General features: G+C 39.6%; 1 protein-coding gene across 3 annotated transcripts in view; it reads left to right on the forward strand.

Annotated features, from left to right (window-relative positions):
* LOC102198978 (rho GTPase-activating protein 6) overlaps window positions 1–9,419 on the forward strand; it is a 127,362-nt gene extending 117,943 nt beyond the window's left edge. For 2 of the 3 annotated variants that reach the window (XM_005730966.2, XM_005730968.2), the window contains exons 10-14: window positions 1,548–1,727; window positions 3,903–3,994; window positions 4,090–4,319; window positions 4,479–4,550; window positions 6,074–9,419. In XM_005730966.2, coding sequence (XP_005731023.1) covers window positions 1,548–1,727; window positions 3,903–3,994; window positions 4,090–4,319; window positions 4,479–4,550; window positions 6,074–6,618 — 1,119 coding nt within the window. In that variant the 3' untranslated portion in view covers window positions 6,619–9,419. The remainder of the gene's footprint in view (window positions 1–1,547; window positions 1,728–3,902; window positions 3,995–4,089; window positions 4,320–4,478; window positions 4,551–6,073) is intronic. The other variant, XM_005730967.2, reaches the window with a different exon arrangement.
* The last annotated feature ends 8,048 nt before the right edge of the window (window positions 9,420–17,467 follow it).

Raw genomic sequence — 17,467 nt, forward strand, 5'->3', positions numbered from 1 at the left:
GTGCTGGGACTGGGAGTGGAAAAGGGAGGAAACTCAACAAGAAATATTAAAAAAAAAGGAAAAAAAGCAAAATTTGTCTTTTAAAAAGCTGTCAAAGCTTTAAATGACTTTTAATTTTAGATGTCGATTGTCCAAAAGTACATGCACTATTACACAACCCAGAGAAAGCCAGAGACAGCTGTCGTGCTCGCCTGCGCTTCGTGTTCAGAAACCCCCATGATGCTACTTTTCATCTATCTTCAGCTTAAAGTGACAAAAAGCAGAGGGGTGGGGGTTGATAAGAAACACAGCACAGAAGTTGGAAGGGAGATTTTCCAAAGGAATGGATGAGAGATGGTAATGTGAGAGGGAGGAGAAAGTGGGAGGAAGAACTCCCAAGTCTGTGTTATTACAGAAGATAATTTCTGCAGTTCTTTTGGAATTATTAAAAAAAAAAATCTCCTAATATGGAAGAGAAATGAGAAAATTGTCCCTGGTGTCTGTGATGTGGCCTTTGCCCTTTATCTGTTAAAAATTGTTTTTCTCTTTGAATTTCAAAACAAATGGAAAATGGATGGAAATTAAATATCACAAATATTGTAATCATACCTGCATTAATACACCAGGTAAAACACACACATATGCAAACACACAGACCCATCTACTGAAATATTCTAGCTAAAACTTGGGTTTGTCAGCACTTTTGATATGTGAGTGTTTGATGATATAAACTGGTTTGTTTACCATTTGAATGGCGCGCAGCTTTTACGTCTACTTGAAGTAGATACATAGCCAAACGCCAGCACAGTAGTGGTGGGGACCCAGAGAAAAACCCAATAGACCGGAAAAACGGGCAGGAGACAAGAACACAAGGGGGAACACAAAGGAAACACATGGCATGCACGCATGGCGACTGTTGTTAAAGTAGCACATAACTCAACCCCTCGACCTCACCTCAACACCATTCCGAGTCTTCCGTGTTGTATTGAGTACAACTAATCATTAACCTGTTAGCAGTCGGACGTACCGCCCACGGTACATTGGATGGTTTAGGGGACTAATTGTAAATTTGTAGGACTGCTAAGGGGTTAATCTTCTATGTAAACTTTGATGCTGTCCATTAAGTTGTTACTCTAATAAATAGGCATTCCGAATTTTTCTGTTATTTCTCACCCTTTGAAAAACAAAAATGTCTCTAGTTCATGAAATCGTATTTAAAATTTATTATTAAAAAAAAGACGGGTTCTGCTGGAAGTTTCTTCCTGGTAAAAGGGAGTTTTTCATTCCCACTGTCGCCAAGTGTTTGTTCAAAGGGGTTTGTTTGATAGTTGGAGTTTCTCTCTGTTGTTGTCGGGTCTTTACCTTACAGTATACAGTGCATAGGCAACTGTTACTGTGATTTGGCACTATCTAAATATAATATAACTGAATTGTATTGAAAAAAATGTTTTTTTTCATTAGTTTGGCCTACCATACGGTTGCAGTTCATTTAAATTAATAGTAAAAGACTGAGCCTGAGGAATTACTGAGTGAGCCATTATTAATAGGTTGGTACATTTGTGTCCCAGATCACAGGGAACAAGATGACAGCTTTAAACCTTGCCACCATCTTTGGTCCCAACCTCCTCCACAAGCAGAAGAGCACAGACAAGGAGTTCACTGTCCAGAGCTCAGCCAGGGCTGAGGAGAGCACGGCCGTCATCGCCGTGCTGGAAAAGATGATCGCCAGCTACCAAGCACTCTTCATGGTCAGTCGCTGAAGATTTCTAAAAATAAAATACTGTGCAAAAGTCTTGAGCAACCCTCCATTTCTTTTTATTTTGCTTCCAAGCCGCCAATCTTTGTTGTCATTTTTTTAAGTGGTCTTGAGCAATAGTTCCCTGAGTTTCATTTGGACTTCGGCTGCTTTTTCCACGCATTTTCAGTTCAGCCCTTGTACTTGACAATTTTCTCAAAAAATTTATTTTTTTGGTCTTTTAGCCTTTATTGGCTACAGATAATGTAGATAGACAGGAAAAGCGGGGAGAGAGAGAGGGGAAGACATGCAGCAAAGGACCACGGGTCAGACTCAAACCCAGCCCTACTGCTCACCAACCATACGGTATATGGTTGCCTGCTCTGTAGGTCCTGTGGATGTTATTCTAGAGCAGACAGAGGATAAAAGCCAGACTAGTGAAAGATAAGAGAAAAAAGCAGAGAAATAGAAAAAGAAAAGGGCGAGAAAAAGTTGAGGGTGAAGTAAACAGGGTGTCCAACTGCTGCTTCTGTTTAAAGGCACAATCATATGATACACAGCACCAAAAAGGCAAAACAGAGGGGGGTACACAAACAAATATACAATTTTGCTGTGTGTGTGTATGTGCGTGAGATAGAGAAAGAGGCTGTGAGTGTCTGTGTGTGAGTGTTTGTCACAGACCATGCTTGAAAAATGAGGGTGAGAGACTGCAATAATGCTACCCGACTTAGAGGCAGAGGCATATAGGGAAAGACCCAGGAGGCCCCAGCTGTCCACGGCACACAAGTGAACTGAAGATCCAGGGCCACACGTCCCGACAACAACAATGCATCCACCCCAGCCTAGAGAAGAGGGACGCCCCAGACGAAGCTCTGGGGTGGGATGGAGGTGTCAGGGGACCAGAGGCAGCGAGCAGCCAACCACGCCGGAGGCTGGCTCCCTCAGCACAAGCCGAAGATGGGGCCACAGACCCTGGAGAACCACCCAAACCCTGGCAGAGCCCCCACCACATGATAAAGAGGCCCAAGCCACCCTGGACCACAACCCCTCTTAAATGCCCAATCAGGCACCACAGATCCACCACAGAAGTGCCTAATTTCTTTTGGGGGAGATCACATAAAAGGCAGTCAACATCTAAAGAAGAGCTTTGAATGTCCTTCAAAAAGCCTGGAGAACTCTTCCTGAAGACTACTGACGACTAGGGAGTTCATGCTGGTTGAAAAAAAAAAGGTGGTGGCCATTAGAAGAGAGGGGGTGGCTCAAGGCCCTAGCACAGGATAGGATGAAAATCTTCTCTGTTGTGTCTTGTGTGCTGATGAAAATGGAATTTGGCCTTTGGTAATGAGACAGACGAGAAGGAAAAGATGAGATAAAGTAAAAATTTAGAAAAACAAAAAAGCAAAAAACCAAATATGTAGACGAATCAAAAACATCTTAAAGTTTTCATCCAGATACTTGAACCTGTTTTTCCAAAATAAAAGCCGAACATTCATGCATTAAATCTTTTATTTGCTGTCAGAAGAGGTCACAGTATTACACAGATTACTGCCTCATCAGTTGCTTTTGTTCTTTTCTGTCCCTCAAACGGGAAAACAGTTTGGGTCATTTCAGGTCCGCAACTTTGAAACTCTAATGTTTCGTAATCTGCCACGGAGGCTTACATTCCTGCAGTAAGCCAATGAAGAGCCATTAATCGCATAAAGTGAATTGGGACTGACTTGCGCGTCTTAGAGAGTAAAAACAGATTTGTAGGCAGCTCAAGTTCTATGAATGACATCTGCAAGTTGTTTTGTAACCTGCTTATGTCTGAATTTGTTAGTGAGCGACATTTACTTTCAAAGCATTTCAGGATGGGAGTCATTTGCAGACATTAGGTTTTTGGACGGTGCTCTTCATCTTAATCCGCATGTCTGATAAGCATAAAAATCAGCTAATTAGAAGATCAGATTAAGAAGTCCACTGGAAATGAAGGTAACAAGGCACATCATTAACTTATTATCGTTTCTTCCCATCATACTGAGGCAAGGAAAAGGGAAAAATAAAGTTTTCATTACTAGAAATCCAGTACATTTTGATATCCTTGCAGTAGAAAGGACTACAAGGATCTGACCATTCTTTAGAAGATAAATGCAGCATCGGTGGGTGGATGTTAAGTATTCAGTTATTTTGCTTACGTTGTTTTATGTAGGTTCCTCCTGATCTGCAAAACGAAGTTTTAATGAGCCTTTTGGAGACCGATCCAGATGTGGTCGACTACCTTCTGAGGAGAAAAGCATCTCAGTGAGTTACACCTATAGAGCGCTTAGTCTTGTGTTTCCCTTTCCTTCAATCTCCGACTATTTGAACCCATTTTAATTATTTTTTTCCTCCCGCAGGAGTCCGGACCTGTTACAGCCAGAGGAGCCCTTCGTCCTGAGCGAGCGGCATTCGTCCAGCGACTCCAACAAGGTGTCGAGTGGTGAAGTGTCCCCTTATGATAACAACTCCCCGGTCCTGAGTGAGCGCAGAGGGGAACCAGGGAGCCCGGCCAGTGAGCAGCTCTACCGCGTCCCAGAACAGTACTCTCTAGTGGGGCAGAGCGGAGCTGTCACTTGGGGTTATAAAGGTGAGAGATGCACAATGTCTGGTATTTACAGAGATAGGTGATTAGCACGTGTTATCACACTTTGGCCTTTCTTCTTGGGTATCAGCAACATGTCTCATAATAAATGTTCTGTATAACTCAGAAGTGGCAGGAATTTGACCTCTCTTGTGCCTTTTTCAGAAGAACATGCTAACATTTGGGGCACATGGCACAGTACTCTGAAATCGGCACTCAAGAATCAAACATATACAGGTAAACAATTTTCAAGTCAGTCCATGCCCGCTGCAAATTTTGTTTCAAGTGGCTAATGAGCCAGAGCGCTATGCGCTTGAGACATGGTGTTAGTTATTAACCATGACAGGAACAGATCTGAAGCACGTAGCACATTCTATATTATTAAATTGGCCACTTTTTGCAGACCGTTTGTTTTATCTGTGTAGCCAGGCAGCACATACGATCCTGGTTAAAAGCTAATTAACCATTGACTGTATAAAAGGATTGCTAGAGTCTCTGTGATGATACCTATTGGTTTGTGGGCTGGCATTTTGAAACACTGGGTTTATCACTGTACTGTACCCAAACTAGCCAAATTTGGAGTTAGCTAATCCTTGGATGCTTGTGTAGCAACCTACATCCACAAACTACATGTACCTTGATACATTTTTAGCTTTAATAGAGAAAGAAAGGTGGTGGCATTAAGTTTTACCCAGACTGGAAGAGGAAGAGTAGTCATAGCTTTCTATTGACTTGTTTAGGTTAAAGATACCTCATGTGCTAGCCAAAAACAAAAACAAAACCTAAAAGTCATAAGATGCCGGAAGCAGGAAGAACGGCAAAACTGGGGACTCTAATTTTTGAATTCTACACTTTATATACTTTTTGATATTTAATAATAATAGGTCAAATATTCAGTTGTCATTTTCAAGTTACTATGTTTTTATAGGTTTAGCTGACGTTTAGCTTTTGACCGTGTTGGCAAGTACCTTAGGTAAAGGCAGCAACTTTTTTAACACCTAAAATTCAGTAAAGTAAAGGCATTTTTTTAGCATGTCAGCCCCTAGTTATAGGGCTGAGTGGCTTTTTCTCTTTCAGTGGGCATGGTTTTCAAAGTATGACACATTATACTCCCCATCCCCCGATTCAGTTGTGATAAACTTAAAATAAGCTACAGAAACAAGAAACGTTTTTGCATAAGGCTGTACTTTCACAACCATGTTTCATCACAAAACCCCCAAAACCAGTGCTTTTAAGGCTTTGTTCTGTATTTACTGATGACTCATCATGGATACACGTTAAGTTACGAATGGGTAACGTACACTGAATGTGGCACATGAAAAAACTGCAAATCGTGAACATAACATTGCATTTGCAGGGGGATGCCGCATATGAGAATAATACTAAATAATAAAGGCTTTTAGAACCTTATAGATGTTATTACTTACTGTATGTGTGTATATGTGATTTTGTTAAGATTAAGGAGGAGATAGGACACATGCAGACATATGTACATAAATGTGTATGTATATGTATATTCATACATATACAAATGATGATTATAATAAGATGACTGAGAATTCTAGTGATTCAATCTACCAAAAATAGGTTTATGTAGTAAATTAGTATTTGGTTTATTATCAATAACATAAAAATTAATTATTAATAAAAGCCTTTCTTACATTTCTTTGTACAATTTTATATCAGTCACTAAATGGAGATGTGTGTCTCCCTCAATATTCGTTGACAATCTTACTGATGAAGTGATGCTGTCTTCTTAGGTTCCCATAGCAACATGTCAGAAGGAAGCTCCCGCAGCTCACAGGAAGGTCTAGATGGACTCCATAGTGATAGCAGGCATCAGACAGCAGTACAACGAACTCAGACAACGCCTGACATCTCCGAGTGCAGACTCCACCCACCGGTCACCAGAGTGTGCACCAACCCTCATGCGGACAAGGGGCGACCACGCCTGCAGCTAAACATCAAACCTTCTGTGACTTCGCAAAGGGGACATGGAGTTAACTCGACCCTCAGACCTCAAGCCGGAGTAAACACCGGAGAAGGCGGCCCCCTCGATGGACGCTCTCCTCCCCCTTATAATGCGCACCATCGACTGGCTAGCTCACAAAGTACCCCTCAGCTTGCGACGGCTCAGCAGCCACACGGGAGGTCGAGCGCAGGACAGAGCAACTCGGCTTCAACAACAGAAGTCCCAGTGGTCGCACAGAGTCCAGAGTGGCAGGAGTGGCAGAGGGACCGGTGGCAGATATGGCAACTGCTATCCTCGGACAATGCTGACACACTGCCAGAAACTCTGGTGTAATTTCAGACAATGTACTCTGTCTCAGCCTCTTCTGGCCAATCAAAGACAAGATCAAACCCCTCCAATGACAATCACTCCTTATCCCTATCCTTTCCCTTTTTATTTCTGCTGCCCTCTCATCCATTCACTCACTGATTTCCTGCTTTCTATGAACATCATGTGCTGTCCTGCAACTTAGCGCCGTGGCATTGTTGTTTACGTGTGCAGCTGCTGCCTCCAACAGACTTTTACATCCAGGAGCCACTAGTATTTGTTGATCTGTTCGGATGTTAAAAAAGTTGCTCAATTTCCTGGCCCATATATTATGTCAACATTTAGTTAGGAGCATTTTTTTTAAAATGCTTACCCGAAATACCTCAAAAAATCCGTTCAGAATATTTTCAGATTTTCTATTTTTGAGCGACATCAGTCTTCATATCTCAATGGAGAATATTAGGAAAACATTTTTTAAGTTTTTTACATTTTAATTTCATCATTTTTACATTGGTCACCACACACTAAGATGTACGCGTTAGTAACTGCTGCTAATTACATTAATTGTTGTGTGTATACTAATGATGTAATTCAGCGGCATCTTTCTGAAAAGATCAAATGTTGAGTTGCTTTTTGATGTCAGATTACCTTTGACTGTATATATATATACATGAATACACAAATTGTTGACATACGTGCTTAAATATTATATGTAAAGTGTATAATTTGCCTAAAAGTATCTACCTAAATGTAAGCCAGCCCCTTAATCGGCAGTCCAGATGTTGGTGTTTGTCAGACTGCTGTTTCTGTCTTTGATATTGAATGTAAAATGCTTCACTTGCAGTAAGACGCTTAAACCTAATTATGAAGCAATCTGCTGTAAGTTTGCTTGTGCTCTCGCCACCTGCTGCACTGCAGAAACAATGTGCCAAAGTATCTCTCTCTCTTTTTAAACTAAAGGATCATTGTTGTTCAGTTGTGTTGATTCCATCCATTTGGTTAATTTTTGTAAGACTCAAGAGTTAAGTTACTGGCATTTTTATCAAGAATTTCATATTTTAGCACAAAGCATAAACTGTAAATAATAGATGGAAGTAACCACTAGCTCTGAAATCCTCCAGGTTAGCATTTTTGCCAAAACTGGACATTATGAATAAAGATTGGATCTGACTGAAACTGAGGGAAACCACACGCTCACTGAGGTGTTATCGTTACTGACAGGTCATCAGAAAAGGGACAGGGCATTCTCACTGGCTGACTCTAGTAAGTACCATAATTAATAAACTGGGCATCGTGTTTCATTAAGAATGACTTGAAACTAGCAAATGAGCCCATAAACTAGAAAAGTGTTTACCGAGCCCACAGATCAAATGAGCCGAAGGGTGTTTTCCCCACTGACTTCCATACAATTTTAAATTATTTTGAATCCAGCACTATCGCCCCCTGTTGGCCATTAAAATGAAACTTGTGCATATATTTCAGAAGCTTTCATAAAAGTCTACGGTACTGAAACAGGAATTCGTTGTCATATTTCCATTCCTAAAACTGCTAAATTAGAATTATGTATTAATGAACATTTAAACCTTTTTGTGGATATTTATTACATTTCTCACTGATACAAAAACTGTGCACGTCAGTCAGAGCTTTCTGAGAATTTCTTAGTCATGTAGAATCAGAAGGTTGAATCTGGAAGTATTGAAATTTGCCATCATTACAAATATTTTACAGAGCAGATGTTGTCTTTTTATTCTCCAAAATTTTCTTAAAACTTAAAATTTATTGTATTATTTGATTTGAATTTCTGCTGAAAGTGTTGCTTAGATCATAACATGATCAAAAAGTCATTGGTGCAAGCTGGATATCCCAGCTAGGTATAAACTAATTTCCCGTCTACTAGCAATGATGTGTTTTTCCAGGAATCCTAAAAAGAAATTATGATGCTTTTGTGATCCAAGTGTTATGCTGGGGGAAAAAAAGCTTTCATGTGATGTTTTCTCACTTCTGTGTGGCACTGCTGTTGCTAATTAAGGTTGAAGGCAACTTTGTGAATATCTGTTTTTATAATAATCTACACCCACAGCCAACCTGCCCAACTCTTCTCAAATGTCGTAGTCAAGTGGGTATTTGCTGGCAAATATTTCACATTTTCTCATCTTAAGGTGTAATATTTGCTTATATGGAGCCACTTCAGCATTAAATAGGAAGATGGACTATGAATCATCATCACATTTTATTTTCTTAAACATTGACAAGTCAATGGAAACAAGCCTCTCACACGTGCAAGAAATGCACGGATTGTGGAAAGGCCTATGGCGCCATCTGTTGATAGACTCTGTACGTTAGCCTGTTGCTGCTCTTACACTTCACAATATCCATGGGAATCCATCTGTCCATCTGTACTCAGTTTAAAATCAAAGCTTGTGATTATATTTTTGTGAAAACATGCAAATCTATGTCAGGAAATAAATGTGCCATAGGTCTTGCTTTTTAAAGCTGTTTCTCCATGCAGTGCTTAAGGTTCATTGTGAATCTTCTGTATTATTTTATTTTCTCTTGAGTGTTGTAATATCAAAATACAATATAACAAGTTTTATTCAGAAAAGAGGCAGTTCTTCAGTAACCACCATGGTCTTGGCTTTCCCCAGATCGAGATGTTTGTCTTGTCGATGTCACGTTGTAACTCCAAGAAACGTTGTGCTGTTGTGTTCTGTTTTTATATTTCGGTGGGGTTTACTGGGTCCAAGTTGTAATGGAATGTCTGGTATTTGCTTTTTGTACTGCGAGTCCTCATCAGTATGCTACAATGGAATTAAATATGACAAAGTTTACAACTGCTGTGCATTTCTATTATATAGCATGCTGTGGTGTAGCATGTTGTTATCCACAATAGTGTTGTTCAGTTGCTTGCTTCTATCATGGAACAGTATTTTTTTAATAGTATTTTACAATCTAGTCTTTTACACAGATATACGCACACAGTGTAATATTTTATGGAAAAGGTGGTAAATGGCCTGTATTTATATAGTGCTTTACTAGTCCCTAAGGACCCCAAAGCGCTTTACACATTCAGTCATCCACCCATTCACACACACATTCACACACTGGTGATGGCAAGCTACATTGTAGTCACAGCCACCCTGACAGAGGCGCACTGACAGAGGCGAGGCTGCTGGACACTGGCGCCACCGGGCCCTCTGACCACCACCAGTAGGCAGTGGGTGAAGTGACTTGCCCAAGGACACAACGACCGAGACTGTCGCCCCAGTGTTATAGTTTATTATAAGATTGTATATATATGTGTGTATATAATACATCTGTAATACAGTGGCATAGTTTCCATACTCAAAAAACACAGCAACAAAACCATCTTTAGTTAACTAAAAATACCAGATTTGCCTCAATACAAAGCTAATCATAATAATTGTTGTTTTATGTTATATTGTTTTTATTTTACTTAATTTTTTGTAGAAACTATAACATTCTGTTTGTATATGTGTGTTTTTCTGCTGCTGATACAACCAAATTCCCCCTTGTGGGACAATTAAAGGATTATTCTATTCTAACAACCAAATGCACACAAAAATGCGAGCTTTACAGATATATTAATAATGCCCAACATACTATTTTCTATAGCTGTATAAGCATTTAAAATGGCCAGTAAATGAAAAAATTTAAATCAAAGAAAAAATAAAAGGCAGCAGAGACATGCTTCAACCATGTTATGAGTGTTGATGCTGCAGAGGTCGACCACTAGAAGGCACGTATGTCATAGCAGGTCTCGCTACCATTTTGTTAACCTTCCCTTTCACTCTTGCTGCCAGCCTTTTCTCACAAATCACCCTGACGCTTGTGTTCACCCACTCATATGTTCTCTGCACTCTCTTCTTCTTCACCCCACTGTTCATTGAATTATCAGCTTTGTCCCTCTGTGGTTACTACAGCTTTCCTTTTCACCCTTGTTCTTGGAAATAGGCACCAGCACACTTCTCCATTCCTCAGGCATCCTTTCATTCTGCAAAATTGTGTTTAGCAGTCTGGACAAAAGGTCTCCAGTAGCCATGATAAATTTGGTTTCCCTACTGTAAAATAATGCAGTGTTATCTATGGTCAGAACAGGCAGTAGTCACTGTTAAATGTTTCAATGTCTTTAGTAAATTGCAAGTAGGCCTATAGGGTAACTTACTTTGGTTGACTGGAGACAGCAATAGTCTATCACTATTCTTTGGTACACGGTGTACAATGTGGCACTGAATAAAAGTATCCAAATCTACAATAGTTTCATGATTTATTAGATTAATGCTCTTTTCTGCTCAGTGTTTTTAAGTTTGGTGTGTGCCAGATAATACGATCATATCTTTCTTGAATGTTCACAGTGTTCAAAGTCTTATTGACTTACTTAGAGCATTATTTCACTGTTTCATTTCATCTGTGGACTCACATGCAAATGTGGACCTGGCTATTGAGAGAAAGTTAGCAGTCTGTGTTAATGATGCTGTTCTTCATTTTTCCCCATTAAAGTGAGTGTTGGTGATTTTCAGTCATTGAAACAGCTGCCAATTATCTTCAGTTGGCAGAACAAATAGAAATCATTATTTTTTAGCTTTCTAGGTTGCAATTAAGAGAAGTTCACTGAGTGTTTTGAGTCTTTGATTTGAATCTCTTATTTTCTTTTCCTCATTATCCAGCAGATACTGCATAATTGCAGCCATATGGTTATATTTTCTATAGAAAGGGTACCTAACACCATTTTTAAGGCATAGTTAAGTACTTCTTGGTAATGTGTGGATTACAGTGTAATTTACAGTGGTCCATTCAAAGATTAGCTGAACTCCATTATGACTCTATTAACGCAAAGTGCACTTAGTAATCAGGTTTGCTTTCATGAAAGATAAATGGAAGCTTACGTTAAATTTTTTTTATTGCGTGTCTTCTTAATTTGGAGAAATTTAAAACTTTATGAAGTGAAATTTAATTTACTTTGTAAAAGTGAGAAGAAAAATTTTAATGTTGGGAATCTGAGTTTAAAAAAAAACACATGCACAAAGAACATGATTTTGGAGGAGGTCAAAGCAGCAGACGGTGTAGATTGTTAGGTGCTGAAAGATAAAAGGGGGAGAGGGAGCCATGTAAACTCCTCAACCAGCCAGCAGAACATTAACAAAATGAACATGAGCCAGGAAGTCTGAGAGAAAGCTGTCACACACAGCTCTCATTTGACATCTGTGCTTCTTGTTTTAGATGCAAGAACAAACAAAAGAAAAAAAGAAGAAGAAAAAACTCTGAGTCACTCGACTGTAAATGTCAGACTGAGGCGCACACGGGCACTTTCACAGTCTCACCTTCAAAAACTTATTACACTTAGAAAAAAAATACATGCCTGTGAGTGAAGTGCTGCATCAAGAGAGGTGGTGGTCTGCAGAGCAATGAAGTGAGTCATCTCTCAAAACGCACAGAGTATAATGGAGCCAGTCGAAGTCTGTGGCAAGACACCCGGGCGCTCTGTTGAAATCCTGGTGTAAATATGACAATAAGCGATCAGATTCAAGTGTTTTTGGCTCAGCATTCATTTGAAATTCTGTGGCTTTCGGTAGCTTTGTCCCACGAATCACCAAAAACATCAAGCATGGGAAAATGATTTCACTGCCCCGCATGGGAACTTCTGAAACTTCAAACTGAGGCTTTTTGTTGTTTTTTTTGTATTCCATCACTGCCCAAAATACCATTAACAGATTTTTTTTCTGCTTTTATTTTCTTAGTCAAAAAATGAGCAAGTGTGTGCAAGTGGTTTATGTAGTTTCCCGATATTGCCACTAGAGATCAGCCAAGAGCCTCAAATAGATAAAACATCTTTTTTTCGGGTTATGTGGTCTGCTTTTCCTTCATTGCATATCATGAAAACCTCAAGTAAGAATAACAGGATTCAAGCTAGTCGCAGGTGGTGACCATTTATACCTTGTCACAAATTGCAAAGTAAAAGGCAAAAAAAAAAAGTGAGAATAGATGTGTGATGGAAAGAGAAAGTAGAGAAGGGAGAGTTTTCCTCTCCCCTGCCTGATAGAATATTAAATCACCTAACACACCCACAGAGAAGTCAGATTAACTGATAGAAGAACATTAGACTCATTGAAAGAAGTAATGGATGAGCATCTAGGTGTTTAACTAAGTGTGCAAGGGGACACAGACTTGGAGAATGCCTGTAACCGACAGGTGGCCACGAGCCAGCATTTGAAATGGAGACAGACTCAAGAAATAATGAAAATAAGTCACCGTCTCATTAGTGATTCATCCAAAGATCTGCAGTGCCCACTTTTCATTGATCCTTGACTCTATTTTACTTTCTCGCAGATTATCAGAAGTTCTGATCAACTCTGACAGAGTCTGGAAACTTTGGAAAGTAATTGGATCTCAGTTCACAATCAGATATTCACTTTTAAGTCCCCAACAACAGCAGCAATCTGAGAACCTTTTTCTTTGCTGCATTCTTCATTTTGTCAGCTACATTTTTTCTGCTTAGCTCTCCTGCTATTTATCAGAGGAACTGCACCCTCATTCCAGCACCCCAGTTGTTCACAACACAACTGAGAGCTTTTGTTGTGGACTGCGTCCCTGTGATGCTTTGAATGAGAAAGTCATGTTCTGCTCAAGGAGCCTGTGATTAATTGCAATCACTTAAGGAGCCCAGAAGCAGTTTGTCTCAGATACTGTACTCCTAGTGTGCTTCTTTCTGTTTCCCTTTTGTCCCCTTATTGTCAGTTTCTGGAAGGGAGCCGGATTTTAAATAGAATTTTGTGGAGCATGACAACAAAACAAAGCTGCTTTATTTCAGCAGCTAATGACTTGGCCCCGAGTAACGTTCTCCAGTTGGCCAAGCTAAAAAACAATTTGCCAGAAAAGTACACATGCACAAATAGGTATGCATGAACTCATCCACACAGAGACACTTGTAATCGCCAGTACAAGGGTTCAGCCCCACTCTTGCAGGGGATTCATGCGTGCCCCAAACAAAAATGTGCATTTCGCTTTGTTTTGTCATGTTTCCAAAGGCCGTGCAAGGGAGGTCACTTTTTTTTGGAACGCAACAGTTTAAGAACTACATTTCTTTTGCCTATGTTTGCAGAAATACATGATGTAAAGTAAGCAACACACGCATAGACACATGGAAATCCTGAAAGGAATTTGTACCCACAAGGTCCTAATTAGCAGGCACAGTCGGTCCATTCTCATGTGCCGCTTCACAAGGTCCAAAAAAAATGGCCTGCAGATAGAAATGTTAGAAAATGTACAAAACAGGATGCCTGACCTTATTTAACCCACTGTTATTTGACCAAACTCCTGTCTACAGAGACATAAAAGGGTAAGATAGAGGTGGAGGTGGATTGTAAAGTGGCTTACAGATAAACAGCAAATGCAAGGAGGATAAATGGTGACTTGAATAGCCTCATATGAGATTTACTAGTTGGATGTCTACAAGGGAAATAGCTAAACAACCTTCGGTCTATATAGGCTTGAATGAAGACTGGCTGATCCACTTTGTGGCCTATGTGAACTAACACCATGCTCATCTTCATTCTCTCAGATGCACAAAGTTCCAAATACTGAAATAAGCCTAATGAAATACAAGTTTAGGTTTTTAGGGCATTAGATACTTACATAGAAACTTCACTGTCTTGTCAAGTCAAAATCTGTCTTTCCTTCACACACTGTGGTTCAAGAGAAAGTTACAAATGCGTTCAAGATCGCGCAATGAAATGTTAAAAGCCAAAACACTAACATGCTGAAATGCTCTAAGAACTAGAAACTTCAAAGACCATCTTAGAATCATTATCCTGTCAGTTCTGTTGAACCAAGGATGCAATCTTGTTTTTTTGGTGAAGACATGATACTTAAAAAAGTACACAAAAAAATTCCTTACCTTATAAACATGAAGTAATAATTTTGATTAAAATGCAAGTGAAATATCTCAAATCAAATATATTATATATATATAACAGAGAACCAGAGGCAGAGAAAACAGCAGCAGGACTCCTTGCTTACAGTCTGTGACAAAGACACAGCATGAAAAGTGGGTTGCAAAGTGGCTTGCAGTCCACAACAACTGCAGAAAGGCTAAAGCGGCTTAAATAGCATGTCTTGTATTAGATTTGCCAATTGGATGTGTAGAAGGCTATCAGCTGGTCCATCACCTGATATCTTTCCCTAACAAAGACGTAATTTAACGTGTTATTTTGAGTGGCACAGTGGTCAGGGTACCAGAAAAAAAACTTAATGTAAAATATGGTGCCTGTGCTGGTGATAATAAAGGTAATGAAGGTGTGGCACAGAGGTCTTGACATCAAAGACAACACTTACTGTGTTAAATTCATTACTAGCTTTAATGATTTCAAAGGATTTTCTCAAAACAGTTAAATACATAATTGTGCAAACCTAATGTAATGATTTAAATTCCTGCATCTTTACACAAACCCATGAATTTGGTTTTTGCCTGCAGACTGATTTTCAACCAAATGTTACAAAACTTTGTAACCTAATCTTGTTGTCGTGCTGGAACCAGACACATACCCTCACTGGTTGACATGAGTATCAGTTTGTTTGGTTGCAGCAAAACCAAGCTAGAACATTATAATTAATTTTCTGAAAAGTGAAGAGTCCCTGGGTGAACTCTGTGTGCAAAAAACAGTGAAAAGTTGCTGCCACAGATGGAGAGCAGCTCCCAGAGCCACGAGATATGATCTATGGATGGCAACATTCAAATGGCTGTTTGCTCTGTACCGAGAGTGCAGATGAGTCAAAAGAACCGTGAAAACAACAAAACACAGAAAATGTCACAGCTGCTTGAAGAATAAAGCACAACATCATTTGTGTAATTTTTTGTCCGCCATAAATACGCTTTGCACAAGGTTTTCCAGTGTGATTCTGGGCTCATGCGCTAGACATGGTTTATTTGTAGCAATGTGCATTCATGAGTGTGACTTGACTACTGTAGCCATGTCATGGGAGGCTGCTGTGCAACCAACCATCATACATACACTAATCTGAATCAGGAATGTGGAAGGCACAGCAGTGCTGAAAACATGTTCACACTAAAATAGAGTATGTATGAAATTTTATCGATTTGAGGTTTTTGTCTATTATTTGTCAGTTTAATTGTCTACATTAAACCAACACATTAAGGTAGTCTAAGTAAATGCAGACATAAAGATTGTGGGTTTTCCAAAAATATATTGTTCGCAAGTAAATTACAGGGACAGGATTTGGGTTTGTGGCTTTGAAATCCAGTTGCCAGCACCTGTTGAAAGGGAGACAAACTAAAATCCTGCTACAGGATGTGCAGAGGAAACACATTCCTCTAAAAGTAACCAGTGGTCACTCAAGGCCTCTCTGGCTTTTTACTAGTGCTATTCTCGTGCAAGATGTCTTTAAGCTAAGTTTTTAAAAACTCACTGTCTGCACTACAACCAATGGCCTCACATTAACCTGGAGATGAATATTTGAAGATTTCAGAAAAGAATCACTCCCAGGACGTCAAAGATTTCATGTTGATATTACGCTTAGGATTTGGACTTTTTCACAGTGAGTAATCCAAACCAAGCATTGACATAATAATAACTAGCCCTGTGTTGGACGTGTGTGTGGATGGGCTCATTTCAGATGTTCCCTTGGTTGGAGTTTGGTCTATTTTGGGCATGTCCTTTGTGCCATAGGATGTCCATTGATACATACATTGATACATCATCTTTAGATAGAAATTTGTGAGTATTTTCTGACTCCGCTAAAGCTCATAAATCCTCTTCTTCATGGATTCCTGGATGTTAAACTTTATTGCTACCCCTATGAGAATGGCCGCACTGATCATTTTATTGGAGCTGGAAAAATTTGGACTATTTTTACCTCTCAGTGGTGCCTTGGTGTTTGTTTGTATTTCAGACCCCCAGGAAAACTTTGGACCTGGAAATGCCAGACTTAACAATCGGATACTAAAAAAACTAAGAATTATATCAGCTAACAAAGATCATAGCAAGGTTACTGGGTTGATGGGCCCAAGCTTATCTGATTGCAAAACAAGAGGTGTGCTGGATCCTTCAAAATAAATATAATATATTTTTTAGATTTTTTGTTAGACAGCATGACTTTCAAAGCATCATTTGTGCACGCACACACTCACACACAGAGAAAAATACACCTTTGTTTTCTCAGCTGGAAAGCACTTGACTTGTTTGTTTTCGAAAATACTGTCTGAGTGGAAGGCTAGAAACTGAATGTTACCTGCCCTCAGAATAAAAGTACAAAAAGAGACTCTGAGAACAGCCTTGGAACATATACTGCAAAAACTTCAAAATCAATGGCAAACACACCGGCAGCGAACAAATGCGTGTTTACAGGTCACTCAGAGGCACAGCTGCAATCAATGAGCCGTCGGTTCAATTAAGTAGAAAGAAAAGACACTACGGATGTGCGGTAACAGAAAAGCAGAGGGCCAAAAAGCCAAAGGAAAGCGGGTGAAATAAACAAGCCGATGGGAGAACTTTAAAACAGATTAGAATATAAAGTGGTGATGCTTATCCACGCTGACTGTTAAATATACATGTTATAAATTTGAATTTTCACCAATTACTCAAAAGTGATGGTTAGTAATGGAAAAGTAAATAATGTAAGACAGCTTAGGCAGCTGTCTGTCTCACACTGCACGCTCACAGCAATCCTTCAGGTTAATTGCATATCACACACAGCAAGGTCTTGGTCACAGACTGCACAATGCCAGTTCTGAGTCACGCTGTGATGCCTACGCCGCAGCGTTAATATAAACTAGGAATGTCTGTCGCACAGCAATTCAAATATTTGACATTACTGCACAGCCAATTCTAAACTATGTGCGCAC

Source organism: Pundamilia nyererei, unplaced genomic scaffold, assembly GCF_000239375.1.
Source record: "Pundamilia nyererei isolate P.nyererei 1_Seehausen unplaced genomic scaffold, PunNye1.0 scaffold00040, whole genome shotgun sequence".
In the NCBI taxonomy this organism is placed as follows: domain Eukaryota; kingdom Metazoa; phylum Chordata; class Actinopteri; order Cichliformes; family Cichlidae; genus Pundamilia; species Pundamilia nyererei.